The sequence below is a fragment of the Carex rostrata genome, chromosome 5 (genome assembly GCF_964058835.1).
Source record: "Carex rostrata chromosome 5, lpCarRost1.2, whole genome shotgun sequence".
Lineage (NCBI taxonomy): Eukaryota > Viridiplantae > Streptophyta > Magnoliopsida > Poales > Cyperaceae > Carex > Carex rostrata.
Genome location: NC_135922.1, coordinates 6,181,539 through 6,198,840, shown reverse-complemented (window position 1 = coordinate 6,198,840; position 17,302 = coordinate 6,181,539). Strand labels below are relative to the sequence as shown.

Sequence of the window (17,302 nt, the reverse complement as noted above, 5' to 3'; positions counted from 1 at the left end):
GGACTGAGTCCAACTATAACCTCAAAGAAAAATAAAAAGATAATTTTATTAGGGAGTTTAGACCAATGGTATTTTTAATCAAGAATCCCTAATATCACAACAAACAGACAATTTGAGAGTTTAGACCAATGGTGCTATCTTCTTGTTGACTATTCTAATAAAAGGGAAAACACATTAACTTAATAGTTCAATACAATAAGGTTCACAGTTTCACACTGAACTAATGTCCAGTAACAGGTGAAAATTATATAATATAACTCATCCTTCTAAGTCCTAACTATCAGACCAACAAACAAAATCAAGTCCAAAAATCATCAATTTTTTATATAATCAGCTGTCATCAATTTGTATTTTTATAATTGAAAAAACCTAAAAAAGTGTACAAATAATTATACTTGATAATATATATATTATTTTAAAAGGAACAATTTGTACACAACACTACAATTAACACAACACAATCAGAAATATAACAGCATTGCAGATTTAATAAAGCAGTCATCACTCAATATCATGTGATATAACAGCATTGCAGATTCATTACAGTATAGAAAAGTAGTTTGAATTAATCTCATGAGGAATAAAATTTGAAGAAATTTACCCTCGACGCAGGAAATACAGGAGAACGTAACCAAGCAATTCTAAATCATCCCTTCAGCTTTGCTGTAAAACCAGAAGTTTGAATTTTTCATTAAATAAATAGATCATCAGTAAATAGGTACATAGACATACACACAGGATGCAAAAATCTGAATATAGGATAAGATCTTATGCACTCACCAATACCAAAAATCATTAAATAAGTACATAGACATACACACAGGATGCCAAGATTTTATGCACTCACCAATTTTGCTATCTAACTTGCCTCGAATGTAATATAAATATGAGTTCAGTAAATAGAAACATTAAAGAAATCATTCATATCCATAATATAATATGAGTTCAAACATTGAAATTAAATACAAAACATTACCAGCCAAACAGGAACAAACCATAACATAATATAAACACAACAAAGCATAACAAATACACGACAAAGCAAAGCATCAGGATTGGAAAATAGCTACCCATCAAAACTAACAAAAATGGCAACATCAAACACAACCATAATATCAATATCCTATCCTAAACCCCAAACATCCTTTGACTCCTTCCTTGCATAATTAAAGAGGTACATTAATTCTATGCAAATTAAGAACGCTTTAATTAGAAATATTAGTGATTTATTAAAGATAACAACATTCTAATTGTTTTTTAAACTTACAATTACCTATGTGTCAAGGCCAAGGCTTCAGGCATGATTGGATCAAAAGTAACACTGGAAATATCTGTGGCTTGCAGATAATTAACTGCAAATAAATCGATATTTAACATATTTTTATACGTTACTAAGAGAAGAATATTGAAAAATGAAAGGAGGACAGATATGAATGTCGTACGTGGTGTATGAACGATTACTTTCACCCGAGTGACAAAGATAACAGACTTGTCATCACATGCACGAACAAGCCTCACATGGTTGGTCAAAGGTAAGTCCATCAGAACTAATGCAATCACATTGCATCTAGAAAATTAAAGGAGTTCAACAAATGCAACAAATAGAAGCACAGGTACCCGATTAAGGTATTCCACTTTATGCCCATAGCAGACTCAACCCACTACATCTAAAGGAAGGAAACAAAAATTGTAAGGTGTCCACTAAAATTAAGAAAGATTTTTTGAAAACACTAACAGCTCCTAAATAATAACTATCTGTACAAAAATTAATTACCTATGAGATGATTGCCGTGTTGGATCTCGTAAATTGTTTCAATGGATGGCACCATGGGGTAAAGAGGAAAATTACATAGGCTTTGAGGAAGAGGAAGGATAGTGATATCTTTGTCAAAAACAATTTGAAAATCTCGGTCCACTATTTTACATTTAGCAAAAGTAATATACTTTTCATATGCCGGTTCGACTTTGAAATCCTTTAGACAAATCAAATGGCCAACTTGAACTCGGTTTTCTACGTACGATTTCATCTCATTCGGAACTTTGGCCAATATTTTTGCTCTCTAAAAGAATCAAATGTTAAAAGATGCAACACGGATAATGAGACAATAACAGCATGTAGGAAATAGTATAACTAAATATGACAAATTGAAAGAATAATACGATTCTTACATCATTATCTAGAAGAACCAAGTAAAGTTTGTTATTACGGCAAGTCTTCCAGATGAAGTGCACTCGCACGACATTCATATCCCACCAGTAGTAGTTTAGAGGCTCCAGTTTAGCAAATTTTTCAACCGTTAAAAAACCCATTGCTTGACTGCCATAAGGAAACTCTTATATTTATATGAAAAGGTCATCACTTTATGTTTATTTACAAATCTGTTGACTATATCTATACTCTTTGATGAAAAGGCCATCATTTAAAACAGTAAAACACAAGGCAGATATCAATATGCAGAGAAAAATTTCAAAAAATTGTGAGAAAATAGATATCTTCTATGTGGAAAAACAGTAAAACCAATCCGAGAGGTATCAACTCACGGTGTTCTCATAAACCCTTTTTTAGACAGAATTGAGTATGAAATAGACAGAATAGAAGAGTTGTACAACATGTCATATGAACTGACTTAAAGGACCCTATAATAAGAGATATGGAGAACTATATGAATAGTAGTGAGAAATAGATATATAAGTGATAGTAAGAAATAGATATATCAGTATAGATCACTGCTTTATCAAAAGCTAAATTTTATTTTATTTAAATTGTCAAAAAAATAAAAATTGAAGATATATCAGTATAGATCACTGCTTTGATGAAAGCCAAAGTAACTGTTTCCTAATACAAAGAGATATAATGATTGAGAATAAATGTGGTTGTTCCAAGGAAGTGTATGGAGATGATTTCAAAAATTGAAGATAATTAAGCCAACAATAGATGATAACAAACATAAAAGCTCCCAAGAAGACTTATTTCAAAAGCATTAATTGTCCTATTCTAATAAATGCATAGTTCAATAGAAGTATGCCAAACAAAAATAAGAAAAAAGCATACCAGAGTAGAAGTTGACAAATCAAATGGTACGCCTTATTTGCAACTTTCAAATTCACCTAGTCAAAGTTTCAAAAAAAAAAAAAAATCAGTTTCATCAGTCATAATTTTTCCTTTTAGATTACCAAAATTGTAAGGTTCTAAATGTAAAATTTGATAAATGACAATTTTGAAGTTCCAGTTTTGAACCTTGGTTTGAGTTTCAAATGTTGCATATAGATTTGCTTGAGAATGCAGCCCTGAATAATAATAATAATACAAAAAAATAATGAATGAGACTATGGTACCATGCATAGCACGGATTGGTCTGTACTATGGATCAACATCTCTTTTAAAGTTTTTGCAGAAATGGAATCCAGGACATCAAATAGTACTGTCTGTCTGTTTTTTTTGGATTAAATTTGTACAACTCTTTTGGTTTACTTAAATTTGTTTACAAAACAAATTAATAGGTTGAAGCATAAGTAAAGAACACAATTTTGGGAATCTCATTCTACACATGACAAAGCATACGTATATTTATATCAGGCTCCTAAAGAGAACACAATTTTTCAGATCTCTGTTCTTATACTAATCACATCATTATTGGGCCTTTGCAACAGTAAATACAATGCTTTTTCACAAAAAAAAATGCACAACAAAGTACCAGAATAATTTTCAAAAGAAAATTTAACATCATTTTTTTAAAATAAAGATTTAAATCATGCTTCAACAATTCAAATCAAGCTCTAGTAATTATTAGCTAGATTAAGATCAAATTGAAGAAAAAATTAATTCCATTAAAATCAAGGTCTGCACCCTCTAATACTGTTTTACAAATTAATTCATTTTATCAAATAATAACAATAATTATTCCTATAAAATCAAATAATAATTATTCCTATAGAAATAAGGGAGTGGGGATAGTTTCATAAATATGATTATTCATAAAAAGAAGTACTATAATTTGCTTTCAGTCCTACAAGAAATACATGCATGTTGGTAGAGTACTAATATAGTTAGCAAAGGGAAGTAATTAGTAATTAGTCCATAAAATCAATCATCAAATCAAAATATGAACTATATTAAAGAAATCTAACCCTTTTTTTTTGTCTTCCTTTCAATAAACAGTATTGGCTCCGCTTCTGACCAGCACTGGAAACAAAAAGAAATATTACATTTGTAAAAGTCATAATATGTCAAAAAGAAAAGTAAATTTCATAATTTGTATAAGGAGATGGTAGTTAAATATAAATCCTTATAAAATCACTCCTTTACCTTTCTTATTGACATACTGTCGTAGAATTTACATTTTTTTTAAATTTATATTTATATTAGGAGATAATATATAAAGATGCTGTCAAATGAGAGGATGGTAGTTAAACATCAACTCTCCTAGACATTTCTTTTTATATATATTTCTCAAAATTTAAAATAGACATTTTCCTTTATCTTAAATTTAAAATTTAAAATATATGGTCATCCATCAATGAACTACAAATTAAATATCAATCCATATCTATATATAACATCCTTTGAACAAAATCACATGCAGGTATGAAAAACCAGAAATATAAGAATAATTACCACATACCAATAGCGATCCTGGTGTCGGTGATGAAATCAGGGTGGCCAATCAGATTGTTGAAAAGGTGAGCTTTCAGGTATTCTGCAGTGCGGACCCCACCATGACCTAAAAATTATACATTACATGAGATGCATGCCATGCTGATTTATTGAGCTTCCATTCATTTAATCCAAAAAGAAAAAGAAATAAAAAATAACCATATGAGAAGGAAAAAAGAAAGACACTAATATTGGCAATGTACGCAATTGATCATGTAACAGTTCAGCAGAAAATGATGATAAGCACTGCTATTTCAACAGGGGCAGACATGCAGGTACCAGTATGCACACAATAGGTGGCACATCAACAGGGGCTTGGTAGCAAATGATGATATTCCCAGAATCCAGACTAATAAAAAAATATAAAAAATATATATATAAAAATAAAAAGAACACAACAAGCACAGGTGCAGGTATTTACAGGAATGTACAGCTTGTACAGCACCTGACTGGTACTAAAAAAATCAGACCAGGCCTGAGTGGTACCAGTAAAAATCGGATAGGAGGGAAGTAAATAACTAAATATAACAATAAATTCTAACCCACAAAATTTGTTTTCCATTTAGTATTTTTACCCATACCAGGCTTGACTGCTTCCATTACCTAAAGGCGATGGCACTCCCTGAGCTCCAGTTGTCTTGCCCTTCGATGTGTCTTCACTCCCAACAAAATCTGATATGGATGATAATTAAAGTTATTGCCTAATTATAATTACGTTCAAACTGTAAATAATTAGTGTTACAATGACATGCAACATTTTTAAATACTAATATGTAATTACAAAAGGAGTGAGAATATGCATGCTCATAAGAACCGATGTAATCCCAATTTGATCGATACAAAAGAACTGATGTCCTCCCAATTTGAATTTACAAATAAAACACTATTATGCATGCTCATAAATACTAATGACATGCTTAATTTATTGACCTTATCAAACTGAAATTTTATTTTGATTTGAATAACCAAGTTCTGACAAGAAAGATAAGCAAAATTACATATTGGTACTCTATCTTTTTGAAAATCATAGAATGCTTAAAATCCAATGACTTTTCATCCTTCAACCAGAATAAGGGGGTTTATTAAACCATAAAATAGAATAAAGATCAAAAGACCCTTTTTGCTTCACTACATCTTATATTGTATGAAAAGGAAAACAAATAAAATAAAGATGTTACAGTACTTACCTGCTCAAGATAATAAACATAATATATTGTATGAAAAAGAAAATGACATAAAGTTCTTCATTGATATAACAGATTGTACATAATATACGTTTATGTTGCTTCATTGATATAACAGATTGACATAAGTTCTTCATTGAGTTTATGTTGCTTAATGAAAACAAGCAATGATGTGATGCTAATCGATAGCAAAAGTCGATAAAAATACAACACTTCATACCAGATAACTAAGCATAACACAAAGAAACTGAAAAGTAACACAACATAATACATATAAATTTGAGAGGAGAATACAAAGCAAATTGCTGAACCCCTATATGTATTTCACAGAATACATATAAAACTGGATTCAGCAAGCAAGCCTCTTGTACCAGTTTTATAATACCAGCCTCTTTGCTTATAATACCAGTTTTATAATACCAGCCTCTTGTACCAGTTTTATAATACCAGTTTTAAAACTGAATTCGGCAAGCAAGCAAGCCTCTTTGCTAATTGCTGGACATACCAGTTTTATAATACTAGTTTTGACACAAAGCAAATACCTGAACATATCAGTTTTATATGTATTCAGCACGCAAGCCTCTTTGCTAATTGCTAAACTCCTATCTCTGATCTATAATTTAAGTAAAACAATGGGTTTGAGTGAAGAAGGCGATTGTGCAACTATAAATCGCAAATGAAAAATCAAGTCTGCAATTTGAGAGGACCGAATTTGATTGATATATATATATAAATATAGAAGAGTCGGTTCAATTTGAACTTGCAAGGGCGGGATAATTACCGGTCAAATCCATGAGAAGAGATTGAAGAACCAATGTCGTTTGAACTTGGAATGGCGGGACAATTGTTTTCTCTTTTTCAGATGAGAGATCGAAGAACCAAGAGGTGCGGAGATCGAAGAACCAGGTGCGGCGGTGGTGTTCTCCTTAGGGTTTTGAGTATTTTCGATCTCACGTCGTCGGAAAAACAATAAAGGGGAAACGCGTGGGGACCGGAGAGAAGGGAAAACGCATGGAGACTGTTGAATTACTATGCGGCTTTTCATGTAGTGGATACGGTTTTAATTAAATTTAGATTTCTACACGTTTGACCATAAGAAAAAGATGTATAAAATCAAAATAATTTATTAAAGGCCGAGATTGAGATCTGTTTTGATGAGTGGCTGAGATTAATAGAATGAACGGTTCAGATCCACTCTGGACAGATAGATGTTTGGGTGCCAAAAATTCAACGTGATATTAGTAGTGCAGATAAGATGATTTAGATCAAACATCGCAACAAACAATATGCCCATCAGCACAACCCATATCCATTTTATCTATGATTCACCTCAGGGAAAAAAAAAACATGTTTGATTCGTTTGTTCCATAGATATGTAATTGAAACAATAAGCCATGGCTGAGGGTCTTGTTGTAGGTCTTGGAAATTTTCCAAATGTGGGGAATGTTCTTAATCTCCATTTTGCAGATGACACTTTATTATTTTTAAAAGCCGACCCTCAGGTTTTGTTACATGTCAAATGGTTACTTATTGGCTTTGAAAATCTGTTAGGCCTCAAAATAAACTTTGACAAAAGTGAAATGTATCATCTAAATATACTTGAGGAGGATATTACTATACTTGCCTCAATTTTGGGTTGTAAGGTTGCCTCTTTACCTCTCACTTACCTAGGTGTGTCAATTAATAACTCTAAACTAGCTATCCTTGACTAGCAGCTTCTCATTGATAAAATAGAGAAAAGATTACGGGGTTGGAAGGGTTCCTTGCTCTCATTGGGAGGAAGAGTAACCCTTTTAAATTCTGTGATATCTGCAATACCATTGTATTGGTTATCCATTTATAGGATGCCAACTAAGATTAGACATAAGATAGATAAAATTAGAAGAAAATTTTTGTGGCATGGTGGTAATTCCACCAAAAGAAAATACTCTTTGGTAGCCTGGAAGGTGGTATGTAAAAGTAAAGATCAAGGAGGTATAGGTATTCTTGATTTACAGTTAATGAATCAATCTCTTTTAGTTAAATGGTGGATTAGATTTAATGATAATTCAGTTCATAGCAGATGGAAGGATATTCTTCTAAGTAAATATGGTTGTAGAACTTCTACTTCCATTTGCTCACCATTTTGGAAATCAATTATTAAAGATTATATGGTTATTAATTTGGGTATAAATAAAGAAATAGGTAATGGTCTTACCAGTGCCTTTTGGCTTGATAGATGGCATTTCGAGCATACATTGCAGCATCTCTTTCCCAATCTGTTTTCTATAGCTACTAATAGATTCATATATGTTGCTGAGGCTTTTGCCTCCTCTTATCTATCTTTGTCTTTCAGGAGACAGCTGACAAGAATTTATTTGGAAGAATGGAAAGCTTTGCACCATGTGTTTCAACACTTTACCCTTTCTTCTAATTTAGAAGATAGGTTAATTTGGAGATGGTCCCAAAATGATTCATTTACAGTTCATTCTTTCTATAAATTGTTGGAATTTGGAGGTTTCCCAAATTCTGAATATAAACATATATGGGCATCCCATATACCTCTGAAAATTAAAGTCTTCTTATGGCTGTTAAAAAGAGATAAACTTCTCACCAAAACCAATTTAAGGAAAAAGGTTGGCCTGGTGAGGTCACTTGTGCATTATGTTCTGCACTTGAGAGTGTAGACCATCTGTTTGTAGAATGTTCCTATGTTCAATGCATCTGGAATTGGATTGCTTCTCATAATAATTTTGTCTTTAATGGTGTTAGTTTAGATGACCTTTGGTTAATTGAGGCTTGTATACCGTTGAAAGATAAACATACCCTAGTCTTACGGCTTGTCTCTGTCCTTTGGACAATATGGTTAGAGAGAAATAGGGTTTGTTTTAATCCTTCAGACCCCTTACCTATTAAATCAATTGGTGCTAAGGTTATATCCTTAGCACATTTATGGTGCAATTATATTCCAAAAAACTCTTTACTTAAATTAAACCTAATGATGCCGTCTGATCTTAAGGATCTCCCAGACCAAGTTCCGGTGGAAGATTCAAGCAGCCTGGACACTATTCACACAGTGGACCTGCTGCTGGCTCTGGCAGATGCACCCAACAATACACCTCGGGTTGGTGGCAGTGGCAACCACCTAAGTCCAACGTCTGGAGAAGACCAAAATGAAGATGATGGTGTAGATTGGGAAGCCTTAGAGTAGTTTCTGTTACTAGGTTCTAGTTTGTATGTTTTGGATAGTTTTTTATGCTTTTCTATATCTGGTTATATGCATGGTCTGTTTTTACTTTCCATATTACTGTCTTTTTGTATGACTCTATACTTCTAATTTTGGTATCCATTTTGGGTACCATGTTAAGAAGTACTTTTGGTTTCATATATGAAATCAGTGGTAACCCACTACTTTTCAAAAAAAAAGGAAGAAGGAGATGCGTCAAATTAAGAATACCTTGTGTTTGAGATGGATGGACTTTGAGATAATTATTCAAGGAAGAGAGGGAGAAATGCAGCAGATCTGAGTGGTAGTAATAATTAATTAATAAGTAGGTCCAGAGGCACCAATAATTCATGGATTGGTAGGTAGTAGTTGGATTTCCTCGCATCAATCAACATCCACTCTCCCAATGCAAGGACTAATTCACATCCTCAGTATTAATGCACTGATTTGAAAGAATCCCGTACATTATAGGTGGATCAGATTTTTAGATTTGTCCGAATTCTGAATGTGAGGAACCTGCATGTGATTGTGCAAACAGCTCAACTCATCCAATAAAAATATTTTAGCTCACTTCAAATGTTTGTTTCACATGCATAATTAATACGGAGCATACTGAAATCGTGTACTCCAAATAATACAGTAAAAACATTCACTAGGTAGTTCACAATCAACAAATTAATAATATACAGTCCAACAATTTATTTATATCGTTAGAAGTTGAATAGCATAATAAATGTGTCAAATATGCACACAAAAATATATTAAGCATCAAAGAAACAATAATATATTTTTTTTAATAAAAAACTCACTAGATGATATATCACATAACAACCACATCTAGGAGGCATCTACCAACCAGCATAACAGTTTTGCTAGGATCACAAAAGCAGAGATTAAAGAGAATTATACAAAACAGGCAAGCAAACAAGTTTTCACCCATAGCAGTTGGGACACTTGATCTCTGTAACCGATTTGGGACACTTGGAAGCAGGTTAATTTAAATGAGCCTGACCACATTTGGGACACTTGATCTCTGTAATTGATTCCACCACATTAAGGAAAATATCATATAAATAAGTAATAAATCAATAAATAAGAAAGAAAGGAAATACTACTTAATTTGCTCCTTCCTATATAACTTTGCACATGTGCAAATTGCGATTTATCTCTAATAATTAATAGTAAGCATCTCTAATTAGTATGGTTGGTACCACCCTAATTATACAATAAAGTAATGCAAGTTAGGTTTATTAGAATAGATATATACTTATCCTTTCAACTTTCAGTAATTATTGAAAAATTGGTTTTTCAAGAAACATAACTTATCCAAAAATTCCCAATTACTAATCTCAAAATGTTAAGGTTTGTGAACATAAATGTAATAAGAATAACAAGTGTGTTATTTAACCAAGGGAAAGAACCATATATAGAAACAGAGCAATAAACAGATGCATGGAATTAAGAAAATTTCTTGAATGTCATAAAGAATACCTTGTAAATGTGCAGCATATTTAAACGTGATCAACCTGAGAATTCTCATGCGGTCCTCACTTACTTGTTCCTCTGTCATTTCCTTTTGAACCATGTCCACCAAAGTTTCATCTGGATCACCCCATTCAAAAAGTTCAAGTTTAGATAGGTACTCAATTCCTCGAGGAAGCTCCTTCACTCCAGGACATTCGGAAATGGATAGTTCTTCCAGGTTTGGCATTGCCCCTTTATTAATTTCAATGCGCTCAAGGTGGGGAGCTTCCTGCACCTTAAGTTCTCGAAGGATAAGAAAGGACATCTCATGAAAGCATAATTCATTCCCTTCGTAGCCAGTAAGACGAAGGATTCTCAAGCTACGTATCTCTTGAAGACAGGAGAAAGAATTTTCATCCAACCCACTATTTAATAACCCCAATTCATTAATGCTATTATGATTTTTTAGTGACCTAGAAAACTGAGGTACTGAAGTTCTTTCCACCTGCCCATTGAACACTATTTTAGATGCTGATGTATTGAGAGCTTCCAATTGCAGTACTTCCCCATCTTTTGCCTGAACTGAGAGCTCCTCGAGATGACTTAATTTATTTATAGTAGTAAATAACTCCTCACAGTGTTTGCTTCTTATTTCCGTGATATAAAACACAGTTAACTTTGTTAAAGTTTCAAAATTTCTTACCATTTCATCAGTTGCTTTAATAACTTTTATTTCTTGTAAATTCTTTAGCTTCCAAATCTCCTTGGGTGGCATAACTCCATTACTAAAATGATTCCCATGACTCACTAGCAGTACTCTCAGTCTTCGTAACTTTGTTAACTCATTTGGAAGTTCTATAATTTTAGTTCCTATAGCATACAAGTACTGTAAGTTTTGCAGTCTTCCAATTGCTTTGGGGAGCTCTTTTATTCCAGTATAAGTCAACCCCAAATAATGCAAGTTGAATAAGTGAAATACCTCTTCTGGTAATTTTTCTATAGAGGTGTAGTATAAATCCAAAACACGTAACAATTTGGAAGATCTTAGCATTCTGCATAGTGAGTCAAGACTTATTTTACTATTGAAGATAAATATTGAACGAAGAGAGTATTCATCTATGCTTGCATTTTCAACATTACAAAATTGAATAGACATTCGGCGTACTTTGCCTCTAGGCAGTGAGCTTGTGGAACTGCCATGAACCACACAAAATTCTTCCTCCTTTGATTTTGAATTAACCATGCTATGAATAATATCATGCAATCTACACATTATTACTTCTCCATTTGGTTTCCTCCTAACTACTTGCAACAAGCACCGACTAACAAGTTCATTCAGGTAGTCCACCGCTACATCTTTTTCCGCTCTTCTTCCCCTTGTCTCCACAAATCCCTCTGCAACCCATTGGTTGGTTAGATAACTGGCACTCATCTTGTAATCTTCGGGAAAAGTGCCACTGTAAAGCAAGCAATTTTTTAGATTACAAGAAAGATCTGCAAAGCTTAGTTGTATAATCCGAGTTACGTATTCAATATTCGGATTATGTTCTAGTTCATGCTCAAGGTCTTCCCACATTCTCTTCCATTCCCTCTCCGTTTGTTCCTTGCATGCCATTACACCTCCTATGGCTAAAATACACTACAAGAATTAGACACTTTTCGCGAGGATAAAAAAGTGACTTTTTGCGACGGACTACTCTCATTATTCAGTTTTTTCTTTTTGCGACGATACTTTTTGCGACGGACGACCGTCATAAATGCGCTTTTTTCCTCTCAAAAAGTGTCTACTTTGTTGTAGTGATAGCAAGAGGAAGGCCCTCACACTTTTCTACAATTTTTCTCGCCCACATAGTTAATTCTTCTGGGCAAGTGTTGGTATTGTTTTTCTTAAATGCGGTTTTACAAAAGAGATCCCATGAATGATGTTCCCTAAGTGGGATAATCTCCATGATTTGTTGCTCTGGGGCCAATAATGCTACATCTTGTTTCCTTGTTGTTAAAATGATTCGGGCAGCAGTACCTTCTGGGAGTATGCCCTTAATGAAATACCATACATCGGAGGTCCACATATCATCTAGGATGAGTAAATACCTTTTATCGCGCAAATAGTTTTTAATTATTGGAACCAAACTTCGAAAATCCTTGGTCTCAATCCCATCAATGTTAATTCCATTTGGGTCCTCTCTATGCAATTCCTTCAACATCTCTCTCAATAATTGATCCCTTTCCCAGGTTTGAGAAACTGCGATCCAAGCACATCCACCAAAAGATCGTTTAATAGTGTTGTAAACATGAGTAACAAGAGTGGTCTTCCCCACCCCGCCCATCCCCCACACCGAAATTACATGGTTTCCACTATCTTCATTATTCAACATGTCCATAAGCTTTTTCTTATTTTCATCAATTCCTGTAAGATCTCCTTCCATTTTAAAATGTTCATATTCTCCTGTTCTCCTTCTCCCACCTTCTTGGGTTTCTCCTCTTTTTACAATACCACTGGTGTCATATTCTTTTTTTCTCTTCTGGATTTCCCCAAGTTGAGATTTTCTCTTTCTGAGCATTTTGGTGAGCTTGTACCAAGTCTTGACATGCGTGACTCTTTTGATGGTTTTCGCTACAACTCCTCTGTTCTGCTCATTAAGCTTGTATGTGAACTCATCTACAATATCTTCAATATCAAAAGCAACCGTTCTTATTTCCCGGATGAAATTTTTTATGTTACCAGGTGTCTCAATAAACCTCTCTGCTTCATGTAGGAAACCTTGGATGCTCTCTAGTTCAGCCTTGATACCTTCCATCTCATCGAAGAAGTTGTGCATAGCACTTGCTTCTCTTGTTAAGATTGAACAAGTAGATTTGACTGGTCCAATCATTAAAGCAGAACCAATTTTAAAGAGCAAAGAACCCACCACAGCTTCAGCCATCACGTGTCTTGAACTTTTAGCAAACTTAAAGAATAAATTCCCTGCATTACTCGATATGGCAATCATATCTATATAGTAAATTGGAAATATTTGTTCAAAAATTTGCTTTTCACTTGAATTAGCAATGGAATGTAGCAAAATTCGAATGAATTAGGACCCTCAACCAACTGATATCGAATTTTTACTGATACAAAAATGTATACAAAATGGTATATCATTTTTACTGATACCGAATTTACTCTGCTTTTTTATTTCCTTTTTCCTTTTTTTTTTGGTCTTAATAAACGAAATGTTTAGGGATACCAGTATGAGTATAGTTGTACAAACGACCCAACAATAGATATAGTACATCTTTGGTAACTAAAATTAATATATACTAATGAAACCTCATACAAGACAAACTAAAAAAAACAACGGAAACTGAAAAAGCTTGGAAATTACCTTCAGAATTGGGACCAAAAAGTATAATGGAGACCAGGTGGAAACACTACTAGAATTCCCAGTAATGGCAACGGTGGGATTGGGCTTGTTGCAACGGCTTACCCTTGCTATAGGCCCCAAAAACGCCATTTGCAAGCGTTACGCTTGCAATAACTACCGTTGCTTTAAACCTCCATGCAAATGCTCAATTTCTGACTTTTTGCAAGCGCCTACGCTTGCTAAAACATTTCCCTAGACTTTCCGCGTGGTCAACTGAGTATTAGCAAGCATACGTATCGTAGGCCCCACTTAGTATTTGCAAGGATGTCCCTCGTGGGTCCCACCTAGTTATTAGCAAGGATATCATTTGTGGGTCCCACTTATTATTTGCAAGGATGTCACGCATGGGTTCCACCAGATTATTAGCAAGGTTATCAAACATGGGCCCCACCTGACTATTTGCAAAGACATAATTAATACTTTTTGCATGCTCTAATTCTATAATCTTCCCTCATTGTATCAATCTGGTACCACCCCGATACCAACCCAGTACCAACCCAATAAACTGTTACAATTCCATTGAACCAAATTTACATAAACACATTTAAATATAAAGATATAACATTTAATAAACATTAATCAATATAGTACAATTATTATACATTGTATCAATATACATTACAACAACAGTAATGAAATGAACTTCTAAATATGCCCAAAATACATCGACCACCCATTTAACAATTTTTACAAAATAAATTACAGTCAAGAAATTAGTTGCATAATTCTGAAATTTGCCATTAGCACCAATCATCAGAAGCAGCATTTAAGAATGTTCAAAATAGTCTTCGCAATCAAATACCTAATGAAATAAACAATCAAAATATTTAATAAGTGCTAAAAGTGACATCACTGATATATATCTTTTATAAGATAAAATTTTCAATTGAACCTTATTAAATGAACAAAGACAACATATTTTCTTCTTTTACCTTCTATCGTGAACAGAAGCAAGCATTTGATTGTCATTGTTCAATGAAACATCATGGGTACCAACTTCATTTCCTTCTTTTGTAGCACTTTCCATATAAATCACATAAACCTTGTGTTTCAAGAAAAATAATTAATGTTAATTAAGTAGAGAAATGATAAAGATTTCTGAGTAATAATGTGGTTACCTTAAATGGTTGCATAACTCATAAAATGGTTTCATTATGTGATTGAATATGTCAAGTTGAAACAATTATATATCCAAACACATACCCTTAGACAAATAGAGATGTGGGGTGGTTTGCTTTGATTCTATCAAACGCTTTGCAATGGCACACGACATAGCCACTGTCTGCTAGTCCAAGAAAAAAAGAAGTCACAGAATACATGTAGGTTTCACTTGGCTCGGTTTTTTGGAAATCACAGAATCAGATAAGGTAGAAAAGGCACATGTAGGTTTCACTTGCATACATGCCTCTACCATGCATTAATCCAACAGATCGGTCTCACTTGCAATGGCACACGACATGACCATATATGGTTACAGGATTGATGACAAATTGAATCTAGGTTGATTTAAGTTGATGATTAGTTACATACTTGAGAACAATTTAGAAGTCATTTGGGCTTAAATGAATTGCAATTACACAACTAACAAGAAAGTTCAAATGCAACGTAGTGAAGTAGTTGATCGATTAAAGAATTTGGGGGGCAATTTCAATTAGTCTGGTATGCATGAAGAATTTGGGGCTTACGATACTATGAATGGATGAGCCCGTCAACTGCTTGTAGAAAAGCATCTTTGAGAAATTCCTGCAATCGAGTTGCAACCTTAATTCCTACAAATCTGTTATGCAATGGTTTTAGTAAATAGTTTGATTAATCAATAAAAATTCAGGCAGTAATTATTCTAGAAAAATAATTAAGGAAAAAAATGTGAAGGCATACCTCAATGTGCTCGTCAGCCCCGTACCTCGTCAACCGACCAGCCCCGCACGCCCAAATCTAGCCTCGCCTGAGCACACGCTGCACGTCCGCACCAGGCCAGCGATCGCACCACCTGAGCCGCCTCCAGCCTCGCACGAGGGTTTGGTGGTTGGATTATATGTGTGCGGGGGGGGGCAATGAAAGAGGGGGCATGAGCGCATCTTTGCTGTGATCAATGCTAATAGGCGCCGATCTGAGGCATTAGAGAGAAAGAGCGAAAGAGCGAAAGAGAGATGGCGGAGAGCTTTTAGAGAGTTAGATTTTACCGTAATAAGGAGAATCTGAATTTTTAGGAGGGAAATGAAAATTTAGGAAGGCGCCGAAATGAATGTTTGGAGAGAAATGAAAATAAACCCTAAGTTCCCCAAGTCCACAACAGAGAAGAAAAATAGATGCTCTGTATCGTAATATACTCCAAGGTAACATAATATTTTTGTTTAAATCAGGGTCGTCTAAGAAGAGTTTTGCACGAATATTAAAACATCTGGTGTATCATTTAAAACCGCATCTAAAAAGCAATATTATATTACCTCAGAGAATAGGGACTTCTTACCCACAATCTCTAAAATAAAGACATCAAGACCATTCATTATCTATCGAACGGTTTAGAGTTTGATATTTACTAATTGGATAATGTATGTACAACAAATAATATTTAAAAAATTCAAAAAAAATAAATTTTAATTATTTCCATCTTATATAGCCAAATAATACTTATTATTGTCATTTTTATATACATCCATCATTATATGTCCCTTCAAATTTAGAAAACATTTTCGGACCATTCATTTTCACGCGGAAAATCAACAGTCGATCTGTAATAAAATCTTTCCAAATTTGTTTTAAAATGATCAAGGGAGAACAATAAACGTAACCAACATAAAAGTTTGGAAGTTTTATTATGTATGGTCTTCGATCCAACACGAAGTGTTTATGGCCATACGATACTTCAATTTTCAATTAACTAGATGGATGGGTAAATAAAAACAAAATTTTATCAAACTTAGATACAAGACAATAAATGTAGTGTTTTTTAATTTAAACGGTTCCGATCGACCATCGGTGACATATTCTCGTGCATCTTCATTAACTCACGAAACAAGAGTTTATGTTTCATATTCATACATAGAAGATATGAGTCAAGTAAGCAACATGCATGTAATGCTATACAATTTAATGTGTCAAAATCAAATAATTAAGTAATAAATATGTTATAACATTAATTGTTGCATAAATTTCATAAATAAATAAATTTTTTTTTAATATTATTTGTTGTACTTTTAATTTTATCTGACCAGAGAAACCATAAAAATTTTAAAAATATTTTTTTCATATTATTTGTCGTGCGTGAATTACCTAATTATATTTTGTTTCATTTTCATAATATTTTCTAAAAAATTGTTTTTCTGAAAAATATTTTGATTTAAAAAAAGTCACTCAACTTAATTTATTTTATCAAGTATCAATTTTTTTA

The 17,302-nt window shown here is 33.4% G+C and overlaps 2 protein-coding genes and 1 long non-coding RNA gene across 5 annotated transcripts in view; 1 reads left to right on the top strand and 2 right to left on the bottom strand.

Moving 5' to 3' along the window:
* Window positions 1-13,596, bottom strand: part of LOC144554389 (disease resistance protein RPM1-like) — a 58,108-nt gene extending 44,512 nt beyond the window's left edge. Inside the window, exons 1-2 of the mRNA XM_078302709.1 lie at window positions 12,313-13,596; window positions 10,535-12,146 (exon numbers count right to left, since the gene is read on the bottom strand). Of these exons, the coding sequence (XP_078158835.1) occupies window positions 10,535-12,146; window positions 12,313-13,497 (2,797 nt within the window). The 5' untranslated portion in view covers window positions 13,498-13,596. The remainder of the gene's footprint in view (window positions 1-10,534; window positions 12,147-12,312) is intronic.
* Window positions 1-14,715, top strand: part of LOC144553944 (uncharacterized) — a 68,409-nt gene extending 53,694 nt beyond the window's left edge. The window contains exon 2 of the long non-coding RNA XR_013511479.1: window positions 14,542-14,715. This is a non-coding gene — a long non-coding RNA (uncharacterized LOC144553944). The remainder of the gene's footprint in view (window positions 1-14,541) is intronic.
* Window positions 983-2,604, bottom strand: LOC144553939 (uncharacterized). 3 transcript variants are annotated; one of them, XR_013511475.1, is made up of 5 exons: window positions 2,170-2,602; window positions 1,775-2,060; window positions 1,443-1,567; window positions 1,274-1,352; window positions 983-1,185 (listed from the first exon to the last, which is right to left on the bottom strand). XR_013511475.1 is itself a non-coding variant. In XM_078302120.1 (4 exons), the coding sequence occupies exons 1-4, from the start codon at window positions 2,308-2,310 to the stop codon at window positions 1,167-1,169; spliced, it is 525 nt and encodes a 174-aa protein (XP_078158246.1). In that variant the 5' UTR covers window positions 2,311-2,604; the 3' UTR covers window positions 983-1,166. The 3 variants fall into 3 exon arrangements, 1 of the variants encoding a protein (XP_078158246.1); XR_013511474.1 differs by having other exon boundaries at window positions 1,274-1,567; XM_078302120.1 differs by lacking the exon at window positions 1,443-1,567 and having other exon boundaries at window positions 2,170-2,604.
* Window positions 14,716-17,302: the final 2,587 nt, after the last annotated feature.